General features: G+C 33.2%; 1 protein-coding gene across 6 annotated transcripts; it reads right to left on the bottom strand.

Moving 5' to 3' along the window:
- Positions 1–245: 245 nt before the first annotated feature.
- Positions 246–27,477, bottom strand: LOC128233914 (uncharacterized). 6 transcript variants are annotated; one of them, XR_008260811.1, is made up of 13 exons: positions 27,344–27,477; positions 20,732–20,959; positions 19,971–20,171; positions 14,735–14,959; positions 13,941–14,144; positions 11,473–11,925; positions 10,539–10,953; positions 10,308–10,359; positions 9,752–9,808; positions 8,002–8,133; positions 7,761–7,775; positions 7,502–7,566; positions 3,143–3,371 (listed from the first exon to the last, which is right to left on the bottom strand). XR_008260811.1 is itself a non-coding variant. In XM_052947793.1 (9 exons), exons 3-9 carry the CDS (start codon positions 10,351–10,353, stop codon positions 2,478–2,480), a joined length of 426 nt encoding a protein of 141 aa, XP_052803753.1. In that variant the 5' UTR covers positions 10,354–10,359; positions 10,539–10,953; positions 11,473–12,259; the 3' UTR covers positions 246–2,477. The 6 variants fall into 6 exon arrangements, 2 of the variants coding, with proteins under 2 accessions (XP_052803753.1, XP_052803754.1); XR_008260810.1 differs by lacking the exons at positions 3,143–3,371; positions 7,761–7,775 and adding an exon at positions 7,736–7,760 and having other exon boundaries at positions 7,169–7,566; XR_008260812.1 differs by lacking the exons at positions 3,143–3,371; positions 7,761–7,775; positions 9,752–9,808 and adding an exon at positions 7,736–7,760 and having other exon boundaries at positions 7,169–7,566.
- Positions 27,478–27,732: the final 255 nt, after the last annotated feature.

The following is a 27,732-nucleotide window of genomic DNA, read 5'->3' as shown; positions in this document are numbered from 1 at the left end:
TAAAAAGATTAATACGAAATCTGATTTGTTGGTCGCTTCCTACCAAACATAAGACAATTTATCATCCGTTCATAATAACAGTTGAAATATTTATGATTCATATCAATGTAATTAGTTGTTTACAGATTGTCAGTGTTTCTTACACGAAAAGTGTGACACATTCACTTATACATATTAACAAGAATGTTTCAAATATGTATATCATTGTTCAAACAAAATGAAACTCTTCATGCATGACTACAATACAATTCAAAAGTGATTTATTTATAATACATAACTCCACCGGCCCAAAATACAAATCTATAATGTTCAAAAAGTAATGAATATTTTATGTTATGTATGCGCAATAAATAATGAGATGTAATGATATCTACATATATTATGTGCTGTAAATTTTAAACAGAAACATTTATATACATCAATATATTCTATTTCGTTTAAGTAAGCCTCTCTAAATTCAGATGACAACTTCAAGTACTTCGACAATGTAAATATACAATAAATTCGTTAAACTATCTATAACTGTACAATTTGTGTTTCACTGTTAACAATTATGTCCATGTTAAAAAAATAAATAGCCCCTAATACGTCGTCTTTGGTGCAATCCATAAGAAAATGAATCTCATTTTCAAAAACATATGTGTTTCTCTTAAGGCAAAATGCACAAAATCGGAATTCCATATGAATATTTAAATGTCCTTGGTTTGTCACGGTAGATTTTTTATTGTATTATTTAAAAAATGATAAACCAACCGCGTAAGTAATCTGCAAAAAGTACGCTTTCAAACGCTATCAAGTATAAACGATTGAGCATAAAACTTAAAAGATTAATACGAAATCTTATTTGTTTGTCACTTCCTACCAAACATAAGACAATTAATTATCCGTTCATAATAACAGTTGAAATATTCATGATTCATATCTATGTAATTATGTGTTTACAGATTGTCAGTGCTCTTGACACGAAAAGTGTGACACATTCTCTAATACATATAAATAAGAATGTTTCAAATATGTATATCATTGTTTAAACAAAATGAAACTCTTCATGCATGACTACAATACAATTCAAAAGTGATTTATTCATAATACATAACTCCACCGGCCCAAAATACAAATAAATAATGTTCAAAAAGTGATGTATGTTTTATGAAATGCATGCACAATAAATGATGAGATGTAATGATATTTACATATACTATTACATATACTATGCGCTGTTAATTTTAAACAGAAACATTTAAGTATATCAATATATTCAATTTCGTTTAAGTTAAGTCTCTATATTCAGATGACAACTTCAAGTATATCGACGATGTAAATATACAATAAATTCGTTCATCTATCTACAACTGTACAATTTGTGTTTCATTGTTAACAATACTGTCAATTTTATGAAAATAAGTAGTTCCTCGTCTTGTGTGCAATCCATAAGAACATGAATGTTATTTTCAACAATATATACGTTTCTCTTAAGACAAAAAGTACAAAATCGTAATTCCATATGGATACTTAAATGTCCTGGGTTTGTCACGGTAGATTTCTTATTGTATTATTTAAAAAATGAAATACCAACCGCTTAAGTAATCTGCAAAAATACGCTTTCAAATGCTTTCAAACAATTGAGCATAGAACTTAAAAAATGTATATTTAATCTTATTTGATGGTTGCTTCCTACCAAACATTAGACAATTTATCATCCGTAAATAATAACAGTTGAAATATTCATGATTCATATATATGTACTTAGGTGTTTACAGATTGTCAGTGCTTTTGACATAAAAGTGTGCCACATTCATCAATACATATTCATAAGAATGTTTCAAATATGTATCTCATTGTTTTTACAAAATGAAACTCTTCATGCATGACTACAATACAATACAAAAGTGATTTAATATAAAAAAATAAGGACACCGGCCCAAAATACAAATCTATAATGTTCAAGAAGTGACACTCGCTGAACGCAAAAAAAACGTTTGGAACATTCTGATTCAAGCTGGGCACTCTTTCTTAATTTGGTGATTAAATTTGAACAACCAGTATGCTGTAAGTGGCAAGCATCTTGTTAGACTCTATTAGCCTACCATCTTTCATTGTATCATTCAAAAAACCTATACATTTAAATGGATAACAATTTATTGCATGCAATAATAGTGAATACAATGGAAAAAACCATGCACGGATTAATACAATATTAAAAGAGACATTCGATGATTTAAGTGATAAATGAATGCCACGAAATTGAAGAAAACGGGTACAAATACTAAACCAGCAAATATCTTACTTTCCCTGGGCCTGGGACATTACTGAAAACATTCTGCATGCCGACAAAAACCTTCCAAAACCACATTTGCAATAAACCTAAGAAATTGTGGCGACTAGTTGGTATCTGGTCATACGTTTCAAAGTTTGATTTTAACATGAAATTGTCTCACGTGTGGTGAATTACTTTTAAAAGAAACTAATGCAGCTTTTCATTTGCGAATGTTTTCGTAAATCGGGTTATCTGAAACAGAACAGCGTATTTTTAATTTTCGTCATGGATTCCGTTTTGAAAACATGATAGATTCGCTAAAAACAGTATATTCTTAATTTGAATTTTAATACAAGCGGCAAGATATATTTAAAGGATATTTATATCGAACATTTTTTCTCTGTCGACCCGAGATACGTCAAGTTTGGTAGACCGCAGGGACTTGATATGTGCTATCAGAAAAAAACAAACTTATTTATATTGAATTTATATATCCAGCAGCCATGATTCTAAATTGCTTTTGCACAATATTTCATGGAACATTCGCTCCAGAAACAACGTCAAGATCAATTGCATTATTGATCTAGTTAATTGTCTTCATATTAACAAAAAAAATATAGTTGAACTATGTTGATTTTTTTTTAACGCAAACATAATACTTCTTTCTAAACATATTAGTAGTAAATTTTACTAAACAGCGGTGTGTAAACCACAACACTCGACCTACGCTACTGTGCTGATACGGAATCGGAAAAACACATACGCGTATTATGGATTTTTAGAAAGCCGAATATTTAAAACATATACTAGAATTCGCGTCCGGTTTACACACTTGCAAATATCACCATTGCCGTTCATTACCTAATTCGGTGTACGGTTCGGAGACTCTAGCGCCGAACTCCCTGTAGTGCAACAGATCATTTGTCTGAACGGTGAAACTCGATTCACCTGTACGTCTACAACTGAAGTAAAGGGAATGTAAAATAGGTCAAGTATAAAACAAGCCCAGCAGAAAAATTATAATTGAAAGTGTATACAGTTTAAGTATTTGCAAATTAACATACCTAAGAGTACCTAATTATGACTTACTTTCCTTGACGGTCAGATATTTCTCCTGCAATTAATAAAATTGTCTGTAAGACAGTCTAATGGAATATATGTTACAAATACAACAACACCAACAACAACAACACAAATAAGGACACACCCTATTATGTTCTTGGTAAATTGCTTATTGTTATATGTACTGGTGTTGGGTTTTCCGTGTTAAATATCACTTTATCATGAGAAAACGTTTACTGGCTTCTGATTGGTTAAAAATGTTTCCTTTATAGTTGAGCTTAAAAATGCACGCGTTTTCAATTGCCCAGAGTTACCTGTCCAGAGTAAAGTGTTAATACCATTTTGAAATTATGTATCAATTAGGGTTGTTTTATTTCATTTAAATTTCAATTGATGCTTTTGACGGGAATAAATAGGGTTGATTTTAAAGAGAGGTTTTTTGCTTTTAAAAATGACATAATTCAGCTAAAATTGATGAAATTCGATTTTTAAAAAAAAAAATCCTACAAAATGTATATTCGGTTCGATTAAGACTGTTTAACTAAGCATATTTTATACTTGATGTGTTACATCAAAATATAAAATTATAACAAACCACTTACTTTATTGTTAAAAAATATGTAGCGTGAGTAATACACTGACGAATTTCACATCATATTTAAAATATTCCAAGTGATTGTATCATATTTCACGATATCATTTACAGTATACAGTATGCTCATGGATTGGCGCCTAAACAGAAATTCGGGATCAGGCCTTTGTTAAGGCCCTCAAAATCACATCTGACCTATCATGTATTTAAAATCTGGCCAAAAACGAAAACGTGACAAGAAAAGCATATTTGCTAAGTGCAGCAGAAGTACATTAAAAACAAAATCTCCCTTTAATAAGATTTTTAAACATGCAAAGATGAACCATAATTGAATGGTCAATGCAAACACTTACGTTCATTGCTTTTGGTTTTTAAATGCCCAACTATTTCGTTTCAATAATAATTTGTTATTGATGATAAGCCAAAATAAAAGTAATGTGCGCCAACGAAAACCACTTTTAAATTTCACACATTTGTTTTATACCATTCGAATGCACACTAATGACTTCAATTTCAAGGAATATTAGCAATAACGATTACCTTGACAATATCTACCTTTGCCAAACATTACTTATTTCTGTGAATGTGTTTGAGTCTATAGCGCCTAACAAGTTGTAATGTAACAATTGATTGAACAGTTGGTTTAAACAATATTTATTTCGATATAATATTTACAATTAGTTTAGTTTAACAAATTTGAGCATAATCAACGTTAACAAAGACCAAATATGTTATGCATATAAACAACGAATATGTTAATTATGCAACAAAACAATAGTGTAAACAGAATTGAGAAGAAAGCCTTAAGGCTTATACTATGTCTCGCTTCTGTAGGTCATTTACGCTGCTTAGGCTAGTGCGCAAGTTGCGGTGACTCGAATAAATATAATCTTATAGTCGTACTGTGTAAACTATGGTATGTAAAACAAGTTGTTTTAGTCTGAAATCATTTAGTTTGAAGGAGGAAAAGATAACGATAGAATAAAAGGAAGCTGAACGAGAGAGGTGGTACAGGCACTGGTCAGATCGGGATTGGGATAAGGTTTGTTATAATGTGTACTCAAAAACGTTTAGATTGGCGTATGTAGTTCTGGACGCTATCAAAGATAAGTTTGTTCTTTTGATATGAGGCTTCCTTCGACCCAAAGAGTAACAGCTGAAGAGACAATTGCCCAGCGGTGGATAACTGAAAAATTAGATGATTTCTTTGGACGCTATATAATGGACAGGTGAAGAAAAAGTGAAAGGTGTCCTCAATTTCACCGCATTGACAATTAGGACTGTTTACAATATTTTTTGAGAATAGATGTTCATTAAGATTGCTACAGTGCATACGTAACCTCGCGGATTTGCGGTCACCTTCGTAGTAGAAGTCAGGAACTTGTTTTGTGTACTTGTTAAGTTTGTATTTGAAAGAAGGTACGGATGGCGATGAACGAATTTCTTCCGGCAGTGCGTTCCATGTGGATATAGGTGATGGCAGAAATGAACTCGTCAACAACTGTGATTTGTATGAAATGTTCCGAAGGTTATCTGCATTTCGAAGGTTATACGAGGTAGTATCGCCAACTCTTGTTGGAATTAGTGAAGTTAGATATGCTGGTGCAAGGGAGTGAAACATCTTGTAAAATAGGATAAGTTTATGTTTACGTCGCCTTTATTTGAGTGGTTCGATTCCAGTTTCAACATAAAGATTGGTTAGAGATACTAGTCGAGTTGCCCCCGATATAATTCTGGCCGCCTCATGTTGTACTTTTTCTAAGTCATCCTCATCAGCTTGAGTCAGATTATTCCAGACAACATCGGCATATTCCAACAAAGGCCTAATAAATGTGAAATACAGAACCTCAAGCGATTTACGATCAAGAACGTATTTGAATGATCGCATGAAGTGAATTCGCTGCCAAGCCTTCTGTTTGATGGATTGAATATGATCGTGCCAGGAGCATGTGCTAGAAAGAGTGACGCCCAAGTGTTTATGAGTTGTAACTTCGGATAGTTGGGTATTATTCATGAATATTGTGGGGTGCACTTGTCTATTAGACTTCCTAGTGAAAAGTAGCGATTTGGTTTTCGCAGGATTAAATGTAACAAGCCATCTGTCAGCCCACATATGGATTTTTTCTAGGCCATCAGTAAGTTGCTGCGCGGCAAGCACGGGGTCTTCGACTATTAAGTACAAGGTTGTATCATCTGCGAATAGCCGTATATGTATTTGTATATCGCAGACAATGTCAATAATGTAGATAAGAAAGAGCAGAGGCCCAAGAATGGAGCCTTGAGGGACTCCAGCTGATATTGTAACCGTATCAGACATACAACCAGAAAGAACAACACGTTGTTTACGTTCGCTGAGATAATCACAAAGCCATAACAATAAAAAACCGGTAATGCCACTTTCACGAAGTTTATGGATTAGACCATCATGCCATACTCGATCAAAAGCTTTCGAAATATCACAAAATACTGCTCTTACTTCTTTACCTTCATCTAGAGCGAGGCAAAAAGAATGATAGATCTATACAAGCTGGTTGACAGTGGAGTCTTTAGGAACAAAACCAGATTGAAATGGTGGTAGATAGTCGTTATGACGCAAGAAATTGAACATATACTTATGCAAAATTCTTTCAAGAACCTTACAGATAACACTTAATAGGGAAATAGGACGATAATTTCCAACATCTTGGGGGTCAGACTTCTTATAAATAGCACAGACATGAGCTAGCTTCCACTTACATGGTACTTTACCAAGCCGAAGTGAGGTATTAAAAAGGTCACGAAGTGGGTAAGAAATTTCAATTGCTACCTCCCTCAGCACAAAGCTATTTATAAAGTCTGGTCCAGTTGCTTTGCCTGTTTTAAGAACCATTATTGAATCAATTACGTCTTGAAGTGAAATAACAAAGTCTTGTAGTTTTGGATTATCAGTATCAATGGAGGAAGGAAGTGGCCTGTTTGGTATATTTAATTGAGTCTGAGATTGAAAGAAAGTGTTAAGTAGGTTCGCTTTGTCTGTATCTGATTCGTAGATGATGCCGTTATTGCGTAAGTGGTGGGATTTCTTTAGATGAAATTTCTTTAGATTGAACAGTTAAAGTCGGTAGTGCAAATAAACGTAAACTAAGTAAATAATAATACAATTAAGCTAGTTTTCATTTATTTAAAAAGCTGTCTTGCTTTCATTATGACTGTCTACACAATTGTATCACATTAAAAAGTTTGACACCAGTATATCATGGATATTTAAATGAATTTCCTTTAACTATTATCACGTAAAGCTTTTATTAATGGTTTATGACCTTGTTGTAGTGATCATAACTTACTGTCTTTGTATGTTATAAATTTCTTCTGAAAGGAAACAAGCGTATGTTTGACAGGCAGATGGAATGCTTTCTTTTGTAATGAAACATTGCAGAAGCACCATTTAAAAGAAAACAAATTTATCCACAAGGATTCGGTACAGTGTGTTTGATTAGAGGTATCAATTGTTAAACATTACCTAGTTACCTAAAAAATAATGTTTTGCTGTTCCCAAACAGTATGTACACCTTGTTTGATAAGCAACAATTTGTTTTTATTTTCGGCGTTACCTATTTCTGTGTACATTTCCAAGTCTCTTGCAGAAGGGACGGTGTCAGCTTGTGCATCCGGGTTACTTAAAAGTAAATGGTAACTTAAAGGTTGATACATGAATTATATCTAAAGTAAATTCAGTTTTGTTGTCCGTTGTGGTGTTCAAAATATTGTTCTTCATTGATAAAATATATGTATTACTTAACTGAATAATACATTAATAAACTTTCAAATCCACGTGTAATACTGACCGACTGGTTTCCTCAGACTTCTCACCTGAAATAGAGTATCCTAACGAAATATGAACGAGCAAAAGTAGCAGAATAAAAAATATCATACTTAACAATTTTCTGATAATGTAGTGATCAATCAAGATGACTGAGCGTACAGTTTTTATAAAACCTTTTTAAGTCATATCACTTTTCAAAGATAATATATTCTGTTATTAGTCTTAGAAATGTGCATTTTTGTTCCTAATTTATTTAGTAAATAATCCCTGCAAAAAATGGACAAGTACCAGCTTTTTGACAGCAGCCCTTGGAGATCTTTCTCTTCAGTAGAATCCCGGCGGCTCCAATAGCACAACCAATAACCAAAGCACAAACACCTCCAATTATTCCCGATATAACTGTCGTATTAACAGGAAACTCTGAAATAATTTCAGAACTTGACGTTCAATTTGCTTTCCATTAAGCAATTTCGTCACCAAAATTATGTATCAACAGAACTGATACATGTGGTGATTTGTATAAAACGGTTATCAATTTGTATTTTCAAACATGATAATCATCTATCGAATACAATTATTGTTAGTTTAAAGTTTAAAAGAGTACTTTGTTCAATACTTATTTTGAAGTGCACATATCGAGATCAACATAAGCGTCTTTTGTCTTTTGTATAAATGTTATGGTCTTCGATAATGTCTTAAGTAGGTATTATACGTTTGCACAATTGCAAAGTTAAATACTTCTTAATTTATGGTTCGGATATTCGTATATATCCTCGATGTACCTTTCATGGCTTTAAATTATTATAATTAATTAATGTAAAGAAATCTAGGACATAAACAATTTATTTAGCGTTTGTCAACTCCTCAAGTTAACAATTTATAAAACTTTGGCAAATTGGCATTTCACAAATCCACTTTTTTACGATCCATTGACGGGATCCAAACAGCACTCAGGCAGTGAAAAAAGCCACCGGTGTCGCGGGAATCTCTAAATGCCAATAAGAAATAAGACAACGCAACACATACTGTAAGTGGTATTAGATCACTACTTAGAATTCATAATACAGAAAATGTAACAAAAATGGAATGTATACCTGCTAGACAAAAACATATTGAATATAACGCCAATCAATATTTATTTACTTACTGCAATGGAATTAGCAGTGTTAAAGTATCAAGAAACAAACAACAATAAACGAGTATTTAAGGAACTCAGTTCACCAATAAGTAGTTTTCTGAAAACTTCATACTTTAAACTATATGTTAAATTTTCATGCTAGATGAAGCCAATCAATTTTGGAATCATTTGAAAGAAATATGCGTACTCATAAAACATATGTAAAATAAGTGACAGATATTTCAGTTATTTCAGGTTGCACATTTGCTCCTTATTTCTATTAAAATTGCACGTCAATATCATTGATTTTCAATGTTTGGAGGCCAAACAAACGTATTTATTTTATATTATTTTCGGCTTATTTTCGGCTTATGTCTAACATGTTTGTTTACTGTGCAATTACACCTTGCCTATGATACCGCAATAATATGGGGACACCTGACATCCAACTGGAACAGTGATGAGTCGGATTAGTTTAGAACGGTTGTTCCGTAATATTTAACAATCATTTATCAATCAATGTGTGTTTGGACGAATGATTTATGCATACAATAACCCTTAGCTGTCGTTGTATTTAAACCACCGCTATTTTCGTCGTTTCCGTCGACTGAATCTTAAAATGGTGAAACTAAAACGTGTTAATAGTTAAAAACCTATCTAGGATAAAAAGTTGGATGTTTCATTTCATTAAATTGAAATGATAAATATATTCTTTCTTCCAAATATAATAATTGGAAGATAAACACACTTAGTTATTGTATGGAAATAGAGAAAAAAAAGATTCACAAATATGATATTATGATAATTATAAATAAAGTTTATACTGAAATTGTGAACATTTGATGGAAAGACTGATAATTTGTAACTATCCCGAAATAATGAAAACAAATAATGTCCGTTCATTTAAATTTTTATACATACCATAGGCATTTGTTTCATTCGTTTCATTTTAAATACCGTTGTTTTCTTCATAAGAATCTGCAATAATTATTCTTGGTTCAATATACATTTTTTTTTCTTAAGTCTCATTTCGAGAATAACAAGCTGTGTTAAGATCCAATGCCGCGAAAAGCATAACACATATATAAACAAACGACAATATAAATCATACAAATAATTAAATTGCTCTCAATCAATATGTGATTGGACGAATGTATTCATAGTATTACTTTTAGCTGTCGTTTTATTCAAACCACCGCTATTTTCGTCGTTTCTGTCAACCGAATCTTAAAATGGTCAGTCAAAACGTGTTTATAGTAACAACCCTACCTTAAATGAATAGTAACATTTACCATTGCTAACATATTAAAATGACAGATTTATACATATATGGATTTATAAATATGATAACATTATAATAACTATAAATAATATTAATACTAAAATTGTGAACGTTTGATTGTAAGGCTGATAATTTGTAACTATCCCGAAATAATGAAAACAATTAATGTCCGTATATATAAAGTAGCATACATACCATAAGCATTCATTCGTGTCATTTTGAATATCGCTGTTTTCATCATTCGAATCTGCAAGAAATATTCTTGGTTAAATATACTATTCTCTTATCATTAGTCTCATTTCGAGAATAAAAAGCTGTGTAAAGTTCAAATGCCTGAAATGCATGACACATATATTAACAAACGACAATTCAAATTATATAAATAATTAAATTGCATTTTTACTAAATATAATAACAATAACTTACGGACAACAAAACTGAAATATCGTCTTTATTGTTCAGGTGTTTTCCAGTCTATCGATGTAATATGAACGTAACACTGAAAATGAAGACCGTTTTTTGACGTTCTTTCAGCGTCTTCCCGAGTAACATCGTATATTATCGAGTCAGTCTTTTTAAACTCACACATGCCAAAAGCCTTAGGTTCTCCGATTATGTGTTTATCCGAGGAAAAAAGGGGCAAGATGGCTGCCGTTCTCAAGGCTTCTTTTCATCCAAACAATCTGCACCGATGTGTTGAAAGTCCCAGTGTTGGCCGTGCATTGCAGCCGCAATTTCTGACCAACATGAACAATTGGAGTTGAATCTGTTAATTCAGAAATTATTCCACCTTCATCGTTGCTTGCATCAAAGATTCGTTTAGTGATTTTCGAATGTGTTACTGAAGATATACAAACAACTTATTTATTGGCAAAAAAAGAACATTTTTTCTATTCAAAACAAGTGGGTGTTAGCTAAGACAAAATGGAAAAATGAGTATGATATAACAACGCAAAAGGTTAAGCGGTAAATGGTAAATATTGTCAAGGTATGCATTAACTTGAGTAAACTAAATAAAACAAACGATAATAAAAAACAAGACACCCAATGTAATGCTATGATTGGGGATCCCAACTCTATCCACATAAGACGGAATACAATTCCGAGTAACTAAAGCAAAATAACTTTTCAAAAATATGAACTAATCATTGTTTAAAACGATAAAGATAACACAGACTTCCTTTCAGATTACCACACTCTCTCTATATATACATATACTGTTTAATACATTTATTGAATTACCTGCAAATACACTTGAACCTGGGGCACATCCTAAAAACATAACTTTGAAACATTTCTGATTTTTGAGACATGTTTTGAGCGTCAAAATACAATATGAATAACAAACATTAATCCTCACCTTATACCTTAAGTTCCTTCCTTATAATTCCTGTGTGAAATACCATTATAGAGGCAGAATTTATGTACCCAACATCACAGGAATACACACCCGCATCTGAACAAGTCATTGAGGACAGCGGCCTAAACACACCAAGTGTTGAGTAGCGACTATTACTTGTCACATTGTCAAAGCGACCGACATCGGTCCAGCTAGAACCATTTGAATACGGACCAGGTTTCTTGTATATTTCTGTTATTGATGGCTCAACATTGTGCATTTCGCCAATCAAAGAATAAGCACCCTGCCACATGACTAAGAAACCAAAGGTTTTCATATTAGTAATGTTGTTCAACGTACACATAATCCGGAATGCATCATTAATAAGATGGTCAACAAGTATCTCATTGACTGATTGTGGTGTGTATTGTTGATTGTCCGATATCCTTTGAAATTAAATGTGTGCTTTGTTGTCTGAAATCAGGAAAATACACAAAAAACGGATTTAAAGCAAAACAAAGCAACTGGTGATTCAATAATCATTTGTTTGGATAATAGTGATAATGTTTTGTATATAAGGTATGTTTTAAATAATGAAAAAACTATATTGGTATAATAAATGACGTCTTCAACGTGGAATGACTTAATATCAACCCTCCGAGTTAATGAAAACACCAAATATGCTATATTAAAGTTAGTGTAATTCCCATGGTTCAAGCCTTGGAGTTTATAGAAACATCGGATGTTTGGAACTAGCATGATTGTAAGTTTTGTGATTATAGCCTCAGAGAATATACAAACACCAAGACAACAAAAGCAGAATAAGTCTATTATAGAAACACCAAAACTGTTACATTAAAATTCATTATATTTCTTACGATTCAAGCGTCGGAGTATAAAGATACACTAAAACTGCTGTATTTCAATTTTTATAATTACCATGAGGGAAATCACGGAGTATGTAGAAATACCTCGGAGTATTTTAAAACACCGAAACAACTGTATTTGAATCATTGTGATACATTACATACTTATAACATATACAAGCTCAAAACAGCTGTACTAGAATACTTATAATTATCATGATTGAACCGTTTTAGAGAAACTTCAAACCTGCTGTGTTAAGATTATTATCATCACTCACTGTGAGTCTAATTCCGGAATATAAATAAACATTACTCAAGACTCGGAGTAAATTCTAATCTCAAAACTGCTGTACCAGTATTATGACATTTTATAATTCAAGACTTGGGGTGTATAAAAATCAAAGCTGTTGTTCGAAAATGCTGTCATTCTTATAAAAAGTATATAAGAACTCAAAACTGCTGAACTAGAATGATAACAATTCCATTACTCAAACATTTGAGTATATAAGAACACAAATAACTGTTATACAAGAATAATTACATCTAACGACTTAAGCCTAAGGGTATATAAAACACCAACACTGCAGCCCTGGTTTTTGTTATATGTTTGTGATTCAAAATTCAGAGTTTAAAAAAAAACACGAAAATTGCTCTCAAAATAGTTGTTATTCCTTTGGTCCAAACCACATATCATAGAGAAACACCAAAACTGGTGAATTGAATAGCTATTTGGTAATTTGTATTTTGATGATGTAATCTTCAGAGTATATAAAACACCAAAGTTTCTGTATTATAATGATTGTAGCTCGAATGATTAAAGCCTAATATATTACCTTTATCGTTGTATTAAAATTCGTATAAATATCATGATTCAAGAATCGGAGTACATAAAACCTGTGATATTTATGATTTAATAGTTATACTATATAGCAACAACCAAACTGAAGTACTAGAAAAGTTGGATGCCTTCTTGTGAATAATTGAGCTTTATCAGTAAAACAACATTTGACAGTATCAATCAGTGAAAAATAACATTTTAATAATAATAGCTTCTGTTTATTACTATATCGCAACATCCAAACTGAAATACTAGGAAAGTTTAATGGAATGCCTTCTAGTGGTTAAGCGCAAACAGGGTTGGGACACAAGCACAATGACTTCATTTCTGAATGGACGCGACGTTCGCATTCAATTTAGCCCTTCTGTTTCAAACACTCTAATTCGCTGTCATTTTATATCCAATTTAGTCATAGTATAAAAAAAGCAAGATTTTAATTCAGTTAAAAATGGCAGTGTAATTGAAATGGTGAACGACAAAAGTAAATAGTTCACTTATGGCATTCATGAAACATTTGTTCGTGGTCACTCGGTGATTAAACACTGAAACAAACAACTATCAACTGTAAATCAGTAGACTGTCAGTTATTACATCATCTACTGTTTTCTTACCATATAGTATGCCATGACGTTTGCATTTACATTTATTTAAAACTCTCATTCTGGACAAAGAATCAGTGTGTGTAGTATTAACTTGCGATAGAGGCGAGAGTTGTTTCCTTTCAGGTAATAATTTCTTACCGATGCATATATATACGATATCATACTGTGATATTATATAATCACCTGAGGTATATGCCATGACTACAATCTCACATAGATGGAAACACTCCGTTATCCCTTTTAGCTGCAATTGCACGAAACGTCCTACCAATGATGGATCAACGGTGAACGTATGAGTAGTGGTAAACCCGCCATATAGGTATCCAGCCTGACTCATAGTGTCCAAACTTTTGCCGATTGTCAGTTTAATGTTCCTTGCCCGTTGAGCTACAAATGTAAATTATAATTCGTAAAGGAAGTCCAGTGTCCGGACCCGCAACGAAATTTTGTGTTTAAAAGCAACTCGTTTACTTGATAATAGATATGGGGATATAAAGAGTAAAACAGAAACACATTTCAAGCGTAATTCAAATGATTGGGCAAATTAACATGAGTGTCATTTAGGCATTTTTAGCCTTCTTTAGTATATACACATACTGAATAGTCCCCGGCAGGAGAGTCTTTAAACCCGCCATTTGTGTTGGTCATCAATTTCAAGGTAGAGGCTTTGTGCTCACTTATCGGTTAATGTCACAGTTATTACTTACAAAGAGTTCTCTAACCCTGCTAAATAGGCGGCAACATCAACATTCACTGATAATGTGTGTGTCTTTTCTGTCGACACTGTATGTTACACAGTATGTATATGTTGGGACTTGAGCATTGTGCCTTTAAGCAGGAACATGTTTCCTTTAAAACGCTACTTCATTTATCAATGTATTTCCAATTGTTTCATAGCGAATATGTTGATAATTATTTGACTGATGAGATACTGTTAAGTAGTTTATTAAGATAATGATACACGAGTCTACACTTACCACAGCAATCCAGTCGGTTATGCATAACAACACTAGTGATATAGTAGTCTTGATGTAGGTCAACCCTCCACCACGGCTCGTACTCTGTATTCGTGTGAAAACAGGAACCGCTAGCCATATCGTTATTCCCGACATCACCATCAACCGCCGTTGGGGCGAGACCTCGGGATTTTCTGTAGTTGCTGCTCTGTGAAGCAGTTTGGCCGAGAGCAACATTGTATGTACCTATAGATGTATCTGGCTAAAATGTGTGCTCTTTATTTCCGCCCAAAACACGGAGCATTTAACGTACTATAATTTTTAACATATTATAGAGATGATCTTTGAAACTGCCTTTATTATCATTCATTATTATTATTATTTTTTTTATTATCATTATTATTATTATTATTATTATTATTATTATTATTATTATTATTATTATTATTATTATTATTAATATTATTATTATTATTATTATTATTATTATTATTATTATTATTATTATTATTATTATTATTATTATTATTATTGTTGTTGTTATAATCATTATACTTATTATTATTATTAGTAGTAGTAGTAGTAGTAGTAGTAGTAGTAGTAGTAGTAGTAGTAGTAGTAGTAGTAGTAGAAGTAGTAATTGTAGTAGTAGTAGTAGTAGAAGAAGTAGTATGAGTAATAATAAAAGTAGTAGTAGTAGTAGTAGTAGTAGTAGTAGTAGTAGTAGTAGTATTAGTAGTAGTAGCAGTAGCAGTAGTAGTAGTAGTAGTAGTAGTAGTAGTAGCAGTAGTAGTAGTAGTAGTAGTAGTAGTAGTAGTAGTAGTAGTAGTAGTAGTAGTAGTAGTAGTAGTAGTAGTAGTAGTAGTAGAAGTAGTAGTAGTAGTAGTAGTAGTAGTAGTAGTAGTAGTAGTAGTAATAGTTGTAGTAGAAGAAGAAGTAGAAATAGTGGTAGTGGTAGTGGTGGTAGTATTATTACTAGTAGTAGTAGAAGTAGTAGTAGAAGTAGTAGTAGAAGTAGTAGTATTAGTATTAGTAATAGTAGTCGTAGTAGTAGTAGTAGTAGTAGTAGTAGTAGTAGTAGTAGTAGTAGTAGTAGTAGTAGTAGTAGTAGTAGTAGTAGTAGTAGTAGTAGTAGTAGTAGTAGTAGTAGTAGTAGTAGTAGTAGTAGTAGTAGTAGTAGAAGTAGTAGTAGTAGTAGTAGTAGTAGTAGTAGTAGTAGTAGTAGTAGTAGTAGTAGTAGTAGTAGTAGTAGTAGTAGTAGTAGTAGTAGTAGTAGTAGAAGTAGTAGTAGTAGTAGTAGTAGTAGTAGTAGTAGTAGTAGTAGTAGTATTAGTAGAAGTAGTAGTAGTAGTAGTAGTAGTAGTAGTAGTAGTAGTAGTAGTAGTAGTAGTAGTAGTAGTAGTAGTAGTAGTAGTAGTAGTTGTTGTTGTTGTTTATAATTCATTTTGGAAACAACTGTACGAAATAGCCTAAAACTATATGTAGTATTTGTCCAGAAGAATGACTTCATTATTTCAAAATCGTGCTCTGCATTGAGAAGAATGTGTTAGTTGATCCTTATACTTAAAATATCACAATTTATTCAAGCGCAGTGCTAGCTCACTAAACGATCCATTTACCTTAATTGAGTTTTCTATTTGGAGGCTTGTCAATAAAAAAGCTGTGGAGTGTATGGTATTACGTGTGAGTTTTATAAATGTACCTGTACCGAGATAGGAGCATTTTTGATACATTTGATATATATGTACGTGTTCCGATATTTATTTGATAGCATTGTGTCAACTTGCAATGTTCCTGAGTCGTGGGGGCAGTGTAACACATGTCATTTGTACAAATCTGGACCTCATATTGTACCTGCAAACTACGAGTAAGAATATCTATGCCTATTACCACGTACAAAATATTTTCCGGTGCTATTAATAAACGATGATACGTTTGGGCTAAAAACAACGATAAGATTAATGAATGTCAAGCTCGGTTTCGTCGTAATTATTCGACAGTTGATAGATAACATGTTTTGTTTGAAAGCCATGAAACAGAAATATCTTTCAAGACACCGAGAGCGCTCCTACTGTTTACATGTAGACTTCGTAACGCTTCGACAAATTAACCACGTTAAACTACCCAATCATTCCCGAAAAACAGGTATACCTGATAATTTTCTAAGGGGTTCTGAAAGCTATATACAACAATCTAAATTCAAGCATTAAGACACCAGATGATGCAACTAATTTGTGCCCATTTAATATCGGTACAAGACAGGGAATAATACAAGTTCGAAAATCTTTGCCATATACATAAACGAGTAATCTGCCCTTTTACGGACGAAATGGTTGTTTTTGAATCTTCAGACTTAATGAAATACCAGATAATATATGCCTTATTTTTGCAAATGACGTTGCTTACTATTATTCAAATACAGATATGGAGGTAAACCTTGATTATACTGAAATAATTGTTTTTAGAAATTGCGACCCTTACTTAATTTTAAGAAATGGTACTTTCTTGGTACACATGTTAAAACAGCATCTGTTTTTAAATGTATGGGTCTACTGTTTAATCCTAAAATGTCATGAACACTAAGTCCAGACGAATTGGCTCGAACTCAATATTTTTTTGCTTACAAACGTTAGCAAAACCTTGTGGCTTTTTTTCAAAAAGGAAATTGTTTAAAATGTTTGATCCTACTATTAAACCTAAACTATGTTACGGTCCGAAATTTGGGCTATGTCTTTGTCCTAAGATTGAATATGTACAGAAAGAATTTTGCAGGAAGCATAAGAGTACTCATACATGTATGGTTATTAGAGAAGTTGAAGATTTCCGTCGGGTATATCTTTTTTTCTAAATATATTTTTGCAAATTACTGCAAATCTTTAATAATAGGTACCCTTAGCAAAATTACTTTATGCTTAAGTCTTTATGGGAAGTTGGGCGTACTTGGTGGGCTACTAATATAAAGTATATGCCTTTTTACATGGCTCTGGTTATATCTGGATATCTCAAGATGTTCGCGACATAAATGTATTTCTTAGTATCTTTAAAGAAAAAATTATAGATGTTATGAAAAAAATGTCACAGATCTATGAACAGTCCGAGTCGGTGTTTTCATTATAAAAAAAAAAAAAAACTTTGTAAAATGTAGAACGTCATCAACTATTAGAGATACCTTTTAAGTATAAATAATTATTCAGCCAATATCGATGTTCAAATCAAGAATGATTAATTGAAACCGGCAGGCATAATCAAATCTCAACAGAAGAATGTGTTTGTGGGTTTTGTCTTGAATATATAAAAGTTTCTGTTTTAAAACATGAAAACCATGTATATAACCAAACTGTATGCAATGACTTCTACATTTCCAGTAAACCCTTAACGCTCGTTTTGATTAATACTCCTAGTTTTATATATCGTATTTGTTTTGTTTTGTTAGTGGAGTTTTAAAGTGTTGCTCCAGGTTTCCGGTTTGTAGATGTTTGCGTTGTTTCTGTTCAAATGTTGTTGGCTTGGGCCATGTGCAATGTTACGGAGTTTATGTTTAAGTTTATGACTATTTGACTTGTTTCTGTAGTTTTTATGTCCCCGAATCGCACTGTCCGTCTGTCCGTCCGTCCGTCCGTCCGTCCGTCCGACCGTCCGTCCGTCCGTCCGTCCGTCCGTCCGTCCGTCCGTCCGTCCGTCCGTCCGACCGTCCGTCCGTCCGTACGTCCGACTTAATTACTCAGAATATTATGGAAATATTTTAAAATAACTTGCCACATGTGTTCGGCATACCAAGACGATGTGTCGCGTGCAAGATCCGTGTCCCTATTCCTTAGGTCAAGGTCACACTTAGGTGTTTATTCACAATGGAATGCTGCATATAACGACATAGAGTATAGGTTGTCGTGTCCGGGCTGTAACTCTCCCTTGTATGGACAGATTATAAAATAACTTGCCACATTTGTTTGAATTACCAAGACGATGTGTCGGGTGTAAGACCCATGTCCCTACCTCTAAGGTCAAGGTCACACTTAGTGTTTATTCACAATGGAATGCTGCATATAAGGACATAGAGTATAGGTTGTCGTGTCCGGGCTGTAACTTTCCCTTGTATGGACAGATTTTAAAATAACTTGCCACATGTGTTCAACATACCAAGACGACGTGTCGTGTGCAAGAAACATGTCCCTACCTCTAAGGTCAAGGTCACACTTAGGTATTAATTCACAATGGAATGCTGCATATAAGGACATAGAGTATATGTTGTCGTGTCCGGGCTGTAACTTTCCCTTGTATGGACAGATTTTATAATAACTTGCCACATGTGTTCGGCATACCATGACGACGTGTCGCGTGTAAGATCCGTGTCCCTATTTCTTAGGTCAAGGTCACACTTAGGCGTTTATTCACAATGGAATGCTGCATATAACGACATAGAGTATAAGTTGTCGTGTCCGGGCTGTAACTTTCCCTTGTATAGATAGATTATAAAATAACTTGCCACATGTGTTTGAATTACCAAGACAATGTGTCGGGTGCAAGACCCATGTCCCTACCTCTAAGGTCAAGGTCACACTTAGTGTTTATTCACAATGGAATGCTGCATATAAGGACAAAGAGTATAGGTTGTCGTGTCCGGGCTGTAACTTTCCCTTGTATGGACAGATTATAAAATATCTTGCCACATGTGTTCGACATACCAAGACAACGTGTCGCGTGCAAGAACCGTGTCCCTACCTCTAAGGTCAAGGTCACACTTAGGTGTTTATTCACAATGGAGTGCTGCATTTAAGGATACAGAGTATTGGTTGTTATGTCCGGGCTGTATTTTTTTTTATGGACAGATTTTAAAATTACTTGCCACATGTATTCGACATACCAAGACGACGTGTCACGTGCAAGACCCATGTCCCTACCTCTAAGGTGAAAGATACACTTTGTGTTTATTCACAATGGAATGCTGAATATAAGGACATAAGAATGCAGGTTGTCAAGTATGGGTGGTATTTTTTATGTTCAGAGGCAATTTAAAATAACTTGCCATATGTATTTGTTTGATCTTTAACTTTTCATTTACTGACCTTGTTCATAGGTCAATGTCACATTCGGGGGGGGGGGGGGCATTCGTCACATACTGTGACAGCTCTTGTTCATATCATTCTTGGACAAAAAATAAGTGTGATTAGCATAAACATTTTTAAAAAGTTATTATTTATTCTTTAACTGGAAAAAGATGTATCATCTATGAGAGCATATTGAACTATAATATAATCACCTGAGGGATATGCCATGACTTCTACCTCACATAGATGGAAAAACTCCATTATCTCAATCAGCTGCAATTGCACGAAACGTCCTACCAACGGTGGGTCAACGATGAACGTATGAGTGGTCAACCCGCCATCTAGGTATCCTGCTTGCTTCATAGAGTCCAAACTTTTACCGATTGTAAGTTTAATATTCCTTGTCCGTTCAGCTAAAAATGTAAATTATAATTCGTAAGAATGTTCAGTGCCCGGAAACGTAATTTTGTTGTGTGTTATTTAATGGTCCTCGGTAGGAGAGTCTTTGAACTCGCCATTTTGTTAAACTCATCAAACTCAAGGTAGAGGCCTTGTGCTGACAAATCGGATAATGCCCCCAGTTATTACTTACTTAGTGTTCATTGGCCCTGCTATATAGGTGGTAGCATCAACATTCATTGATGTCGTGTTTGTTTTCTTATCACGTTGAAAGCCACTCCGGATAATGCCCCCAGTTATTACTTACTTAGTGTTCATTGGCCCTGCTATATAGGTGGTAGCATCAACATTCATTGATGTCGTGTTTGTTTTCTTATCACGTTGAAAGCCACTCAGTAAGAATATGTTGGGCCTTATCGTTGTACATTTAAGCAGGAACATGTCTAATTTATAACGCTTCTTCACTTATCCATGTAGTTCCACTTATTTTATCGCGAATATATTGATACTGATTTTATTAATCAGATACTATTTAGTAGTTCATTAAGATACCAGTTCAGCGGTATACACTTACCACAGCACTGGTCCAGTCGGTTATATAAAACGACACTGGTGATATAGTAGTCTTGATGTAGGTCCACCCTCCACCACGGTTGGTAATCATTCTTCGTATCAAAACACGAACCGCTAGCCATAGCGTTGTTCCCAACATTACCATCAATCGCCGTTGATGCAAGTCTTTGGGATGTTCTGTAGTTGCTGCTCTGTGAAGCAGTTTTACCGAGGGCGACATTGTATGTACCTGTAGATGAATCTGGCTAAAATTACGTGCTCTTTATTTCCGCAAACAAACGTAGCATTTAACGTGCTATAATTCTAAACATATTATTGGGAGGTTCTTTTTAGTAGTAGTAGCAGCAGTAGCAGTAGAAATAGCAGTAGCATTAGTAGTCGGTGTGAATTGGAGAACCAAACTGTTATAAAATCACCAAGAAAAAGTAAGATTTGATATGGAATCATGGAATATTTGAACTTGAGCACTGCTGGCGAACTGCGTAGACTGAGCAAATTGCATGGAAGTGGACATCTTATGTTCACTTGAGTACAGGATTTAGGATTTTTTCTTGTGATGATTTAGATTGATGTGGCTATTGTTGTTAATCAATGCAATGTTCTTGTGTCCCGACATTTGCATAGTCTTGCATTCTGTATGCATGAACATTGCTTTCATTCCATATCTGAACGAGTTATTTTCTTGTGTTGTGAAATGAGTCAGTCATGGATTCTTCACCATTCGTTTCGACGTGGAGATGAGTTTGATGACACCGATTATTATTATTATTATTATTATTATTATTATTATTATTATTATTATTATTATTATTATTATTATTATTATTATTATTTTTATTATTATTATTATTATTATTACTATTATTATTATTACTATTATTATTACTAGTAATATTATTACTATGTTGTAGTATTACTATGTTGTAGTAGTAGTAAGAGTTCGGTAAAGATATGATCGTGTTCTTAGTTTCGACACTTACAAGGCTGGTGTTGAAAGTTCCATCCATCATTAACATTAAAGTAATGTTTTGGTATAGTATTAAATTATATATTTTATAACTCTTTCTGCGGCGTCTTATTTTTAACACTTATAAAATTCGATACTTTATTACTCTTCGTTTTCTTATCGAAAATAATAAAGTGTATGACTGTAGACATTTGGTCGTTGGGTGCATTTAAAAATAAAAGATTAATCATTATATTTTGATATTTTCTCTAAAAACCAAGGACTTAAAATATCAACTTTAAGAACAACTTTTAAAATCAGCTGAAGTTAATACTTCACTTATATTAAACTGAATACCTCAGTTCTGAAAACAGGCAATATACACCCTTTCAATAAATCGCTAAATTGACACATAAGAGTTGCGCCCCTTACTGGAAATGACGTAGGTTGAGGATAAAAACTTCCCGATACGGCGATTTCTGCTTTGATTATTGCTGTACATTTCAGAAAAACCAATCATATGCGCTGTATATCTTGTCGAAATTGGTTCGTGTGTTGCTTTTATGTTGCTAATATATTATTCTGATAATGAGCCACGTCTCCAGATAAGACTAATACTGTATTTTATCAGAAATCCCATCATCGATGTTGGTTGTGGATTTCGGATAGTTTCTCGACTATTTCTTTTCCATTTGGATTTTTTCGAAATAAATTGAATAATTTTGAGTGAAGCGGGTTTTGTTTTTTGGAGAAATATGGTCAAAAAAAATTGTTATTTGTATCAAACAGTGCCATTCACCTCTTTAATCCATGTTTAATTTTACAGCCATGATGCTAGCCTGTACTACATTGTAAAGCAGAACAACAACGCTGCAGGGTGGAATATGGCAACATTTATTGTCACACTGAATAATTAGATGATGTTATCAAGATTTTGCATTAAATTTAGAACCATGACAGATGCATGTATATGAGAAAATGCACTTGTTCAAATCAGCTATTCCGGCAAATAAGTAACTCATATAGAATACTAGTTTTAGTGAATAGCTGGTTTAAAAAAATGAGCACTTCTGGTGTTCTAGTTTAACAGTATTTGATTTGTGTGTGCTGTAAAACGTTCACTGAAATATAATGTACTGTTATTATTTTACTGGAATGTCAAAGTATGGTTATTATTTTACTGAAATTATACGTTCTGTAGTTGTTTCTCTGAAATGTGTATTTTCGATTACTATTTAACTGTCCATACTCCTGTCTGCTCATAATTCTTTTCCTGTTTTGAAGTTAAAAGGTTATGATCCTAGATTTGGAATATATATTTATGTGTATGTGGTTTATGGTACTATTTTAATAATTTTCCCTATATTCATAATAGTTGTTAATCTTTTTTGAATTTTGATAAAATACATGTAAAAAAAACTATTTTATTCATATTGATAAAATACATGTACATGAATAACAACTGTTGTCATGATAATGCATTTCAGTTAATTTGTTTGCTAGTTCATGCTGTGCAATAAACTCATATTCATGTAACTTTTATATAAGTTCTTGCTAAACATCATTTTTCAGTTAAAAAGGCTGTATTGCCAAAGTACAAGTTCCATTTAAAGTGTATGCTTCTAAGGTTAATTATTGCAAATTTATTATTTTAAGAATAGAAATATTATTAATACAATGCCTTTGAATAAGAACGTGTTATATATAATAGCCCATTAATATGATTAAACTAGGATGCTTTACAATTTTGATATAACAACGGTGACCATGCATTTAAGATGGTTTTATATAGTTGTTATATAGATATTTAAAAACTTACAACTCTTATCTGTTTATAATTTATTTCCAATCGGTTTAATTAATACATACATTGGCTATGCATATTGCTTATATAAATTAATGAGAACATGAGATTATCTACTCGAAAAGTGTCAACCCCAAATGGTCATGTGCCAATAAACAATTACAAAGGCAATGGTCCCTTCTGTGATACAAGTGCAATAAACAGGAGATGCACAACGGGGGATTATCCTGCCCAGCATTTTTTAAACTAGGCCTTTTAAATTTATTAATTGCTATTTCCACATGACTTATTTCAGCTGCAATACATTGGGTCCTTTTTCCTTTAATATCAGTCATATTGGCATGTATTTCATCCTTGCACGTTATATGGCTTTCAGGAAAACGACATATTCTGACTGCAAACAGAAGACAAAAAATGAAGAAAAACATCAAATCTTATATTAAGATAAATGTCACATTTCATTTTAAAACATAAAAATATGATGATGTGATAACACACATCTGAGATAGATCAATGTTTAATACTAAACATTCAAAGAACTCGTAAATATGCGACAGACCAATTTATTTGCTTCAATGTGCGGCTATTTCGGTTAATTAATACATGAAACGTTCTTCTTAAATTAATAAACATATTTCAAAGGACATTAAGTCTTTTATATACCTTATATCGCATTCCACCGCTGAAAATTGATCATCTCGCATAAATAGCGCTCTGGAATCGGCTATCTTCACGTGACGTCATCAAATGGCAAGTTATTTCAAACACGGTATAATTGAAAGGGTGTATAAGCGAACCCGTCATTTATATTTTTGCTTATGCTTATGTACGTCAACTTTTTCTTCCTTTCTCTTTTTGTGGTACAGTTCAGATTCATGTGTTAAATTCCTTCATAATGTTAAATCTAAGTATTACCAGATTTTAAAAGTCTATTGAAATAGGGTTTTTTTTTTTCAAATGAGAGTTTAATTGTTAAGCCCCTTTTAATACGCACAAAATTGGTTCAACCGCTAAATCACTTTGAACTGATTTGTTTGCTTTCGATGCTTTCACTTTTCGGGTGACCATCATGAAAGTCCAAGTCCCCATCATTTCTACCGTTCTTCTATTCTTATATTTCTACTGTTATTGATGGTATTTTAATTATTGTTCGTACAATGCGCAGAGAGTTTTCAGTAAACATATTTTGTGTGCGGACCTACGTAATTTTGACATCCCAGCTATCGCAGAAATATCGCTGACGCCTAATATTGAATCATCCCCGTTGGTATTTCCCACATTTCACATTCCTTACTGATTAGATTCCTTACAGATTAGTTTTGATGCGCATAAAGGTAACAACTGATGAACTTTGTGAAATATGTATACCTTCAAAGACGGTCAAGATTCGCACTTAGAATCCACTATTGTTTCATACAGCAATTCAAAAATTACTCTGACAGAGAAATAGGGAAAACGTAAGTGCTAATCATTCGAACAATGAACATCTGTGGCGCATATCTGACAGATACGTTACCATATTACCGATCTTGTTAGAACTGCTAAACAAAGAAATTGGACCAGACATATGAAAAACTATTAAGAGTTAGGCTAATCAAAATACTGCATCTAAAGACCTCCCCCTTTCATGCACAAAAGCACTGTCTATGAATCAAACACTGATAAGGCAAACCTTCTGAAAAGCTTCTTCAAAACTCATACTCATTTAAATGTACCGAACAGATCTCTTCCGAATTCTAGTGATTCTGATATTCCTACATTGCATGACAGTTATATATACCACCCAGACGTTTCCATAAACTTACTAAAAACCTGCTCATGTATGCGCTATTTATAAGTAGTCTGATCCCAAAAACGTCGGTTATTACCGTGCAAAATCATTAATGAGTGATCAAAGCAAGGTTTTAGAATGAATTTTGCATAAACATATTTTAAACTTCTTACATAGTTATTAATTTCCTAACTTCTTTCAAGCTTGGCTTTATTCCAAAAGACTCAACGGACAGTCAGCTGAATTGATCTTTCAATCGATCTGTCTTGCTTAAGATGAGGGAAAAGAATGTAATTTTTGACATCTCGAAACCCTTTGATTGGTGGTGGTATGAAGGCCTTTTTCGAACTTCGTGAAAGTGGCATTTCCGGATCCTTATTGTTGGGATTTGCAGTGGGTCATTCTGTCTAGTTCTAAGCCAGAGACCTTAATAATCTCTGCTGGGGTATTTCAAGGCTCAATTTCAGGGCTCTTGCTTCTCATAATTTACATCAATGATGTTCATGAAATACAATCACCCCTTCGTCCTAAGCGGATGACATTCCCTTATATAGTGTTGTCGATTACCCTTTCATTGCTGCCTAGCAACTCAGTGATGAAATGGAAAGGATTTATGCATGGTCTGAGAGGTGACTTGTATCATTAAATCAATCTAAAACAGAGACACTGCTTTTTCCACCTATATTCATAAATGACGTTAAATAAGCAGAAGTTTCAACTCACAAACATTTAGGTGTCACACTTTCTAGTAACTGCTCATGACATGAATATATCTAGTCAGTCAAACAGAAGGCCGGGGAGTGTATCATGCGATCATTCATAGACGTCCTTGATCTAAAATCTGAAGTGCTTTACATTCGGAAAATAACATGTAAATCACAATTACTATAGACCTCTTTTTAACTATCTACAGTATCTACTTGAAATTCTCTATCAGAAACACTTCGTTCTTCTCCGTCGGTACTGTACCCTAGTTATATCGTGATACTTATTACAAATCGAGTGTTTATCACGCGGGCGTATTCACTAGAACAGTCCTATGAATGATATGTAGCAATACTTTCGACAAACTAAATGATTCTGATATCTTACCTAATTTGGAACTAACTTGAATCCATTGACTTGCACCGTTTTCTACGTTTTTTCGAATGTATTATATTGTTGTTATTACTAACTCTACTTCCATCTTATTTATCATATTATCTCATTTGGTCAATATTTATTTAAACATAACAGTTTCTATCAATATTCGGCTTTTATAAAACATAAAAAATATTGTACTAGACTTATGGCGGATGGTAACACATTTGACTGTCAATCCAGGGATCGCAGGTTCGATTCCCCGCCACACCTCTAAAAATACTTAATGTCCTCCGGGAGGGACGTTAAATGGGGTTCCCTTGTGAACCAGGGAAGATCTAACCAGGTTAACATTATGTCTGTGCACTATGCTCTAAAATATAAAAGGGCTAACAATTTTATCAGAACACTTGCCGAATGGACAAGGCCCGAGTGCGAATATAAATAAGCTTACAATAACACTCTAGACTTATTATAATTCTTATTATTCAGTTCTCATAGAACACAGAAACAATCAAAATTTCTGAACTTCAAGTATTTTTATTGCTATGATTCATTCAATATCATTGGAGTACAAAAATTCACCACAATTGCTGTATTATAGTTATTAGTCTAAGTATTATTCAATCCTCATAGTTTATAGAAAGTCCAAATTTGCTGTAAAATAATTATTAACCAAATATTATTATATCCTCAAAGTCTATAATAACACCAGACCTGCTGTACTAGAAGTATTTTGATTCTTATGATTCAATCATCTGAGTATAAAGAAAGACCAAAATTTCTGTATTGAAATTATTAAACAAAGTTTGATTCAATCCTCAAAGTTTGTAAGAACACCAAACCATCTGAACTAGAATTAATGTAATTCTTTTGATTCAATTATCATAGTATAACACCAAACATAAAACATAAAGTTGATGTATATAAAACACCGACACTGTTGTATTTTACTTATTGTTATTCTTATTATAAAAGCCCAAGTGTTAAAAGAAACACAATGATTACTTACCCTGAGCATCAACAGCAACAACGACAAGAAAACATAACTTAAGCGAATATAATAATGAATCCATATTCGAATATACTTATGTGTGAGACATATTATGAACACTGTTTACAGCATATTGAAAGCTTGTTCTTTCGATCAGGCAGATACGGATGCACTTGTACAAGGAAATCCGTAGCAATTATCAAAAATAATTGCAATTACATAATTGTGCTAGCTCAAGTCAAGTGTGGTGAATGATTAAAATATATTAAAATATCAACCGGATCTTACACTTGTCTAGTTAAAGCTAACACCAATACAATGACCTTCATTAAGGTATTCCCTTATCATTCCATTGTCACCTGCTTCCACAAAACACATTTTCATGCACACAAAATAAAAGCAGTTCG

Source organism: Mya arenaria, chromosome 5 (assembly GCF_026914265.1).
Source record: "Mya arenaria isolate MELC-2E11 chromosome 5, ASM2691426v1".
Classification (NCBI taxonomy): Eukaryota; Metazoa; Mollusca; class Bivalvia; order Myida; family Myidae; genus Mya; species Mya arenaria.
The sequence above is the reverse complement of the archived record's forward strand: the minus strand, read 5'-3'. Positions and strand labels throughout refer to the sequence as shown.

Excerpts from the sequence above, each read along its gene's own strand:
- LOC128233914 (XM_052947793.1), bottom strand. The coding sequence starts at position 10,353 with ATGATGAAAACAGCGATATTCAAAATGACACGAATGAATGCTTATG. Across the intron at positions 8,134-10,307 it reads GACACGAATGAATGCTTATG|AGTTTCCTGTTAATACGACA; the intron begins GTATGTATGCTA and ends AAATTATTTCAG. Across the intron at positions 7,567-7,735 it reads AAGTCTGAGGAAACCAGTCG|TAACCCGGATGCACAAGCTG; the intron begins GTCAGTATTACA and ends TTTACTTTTAAG.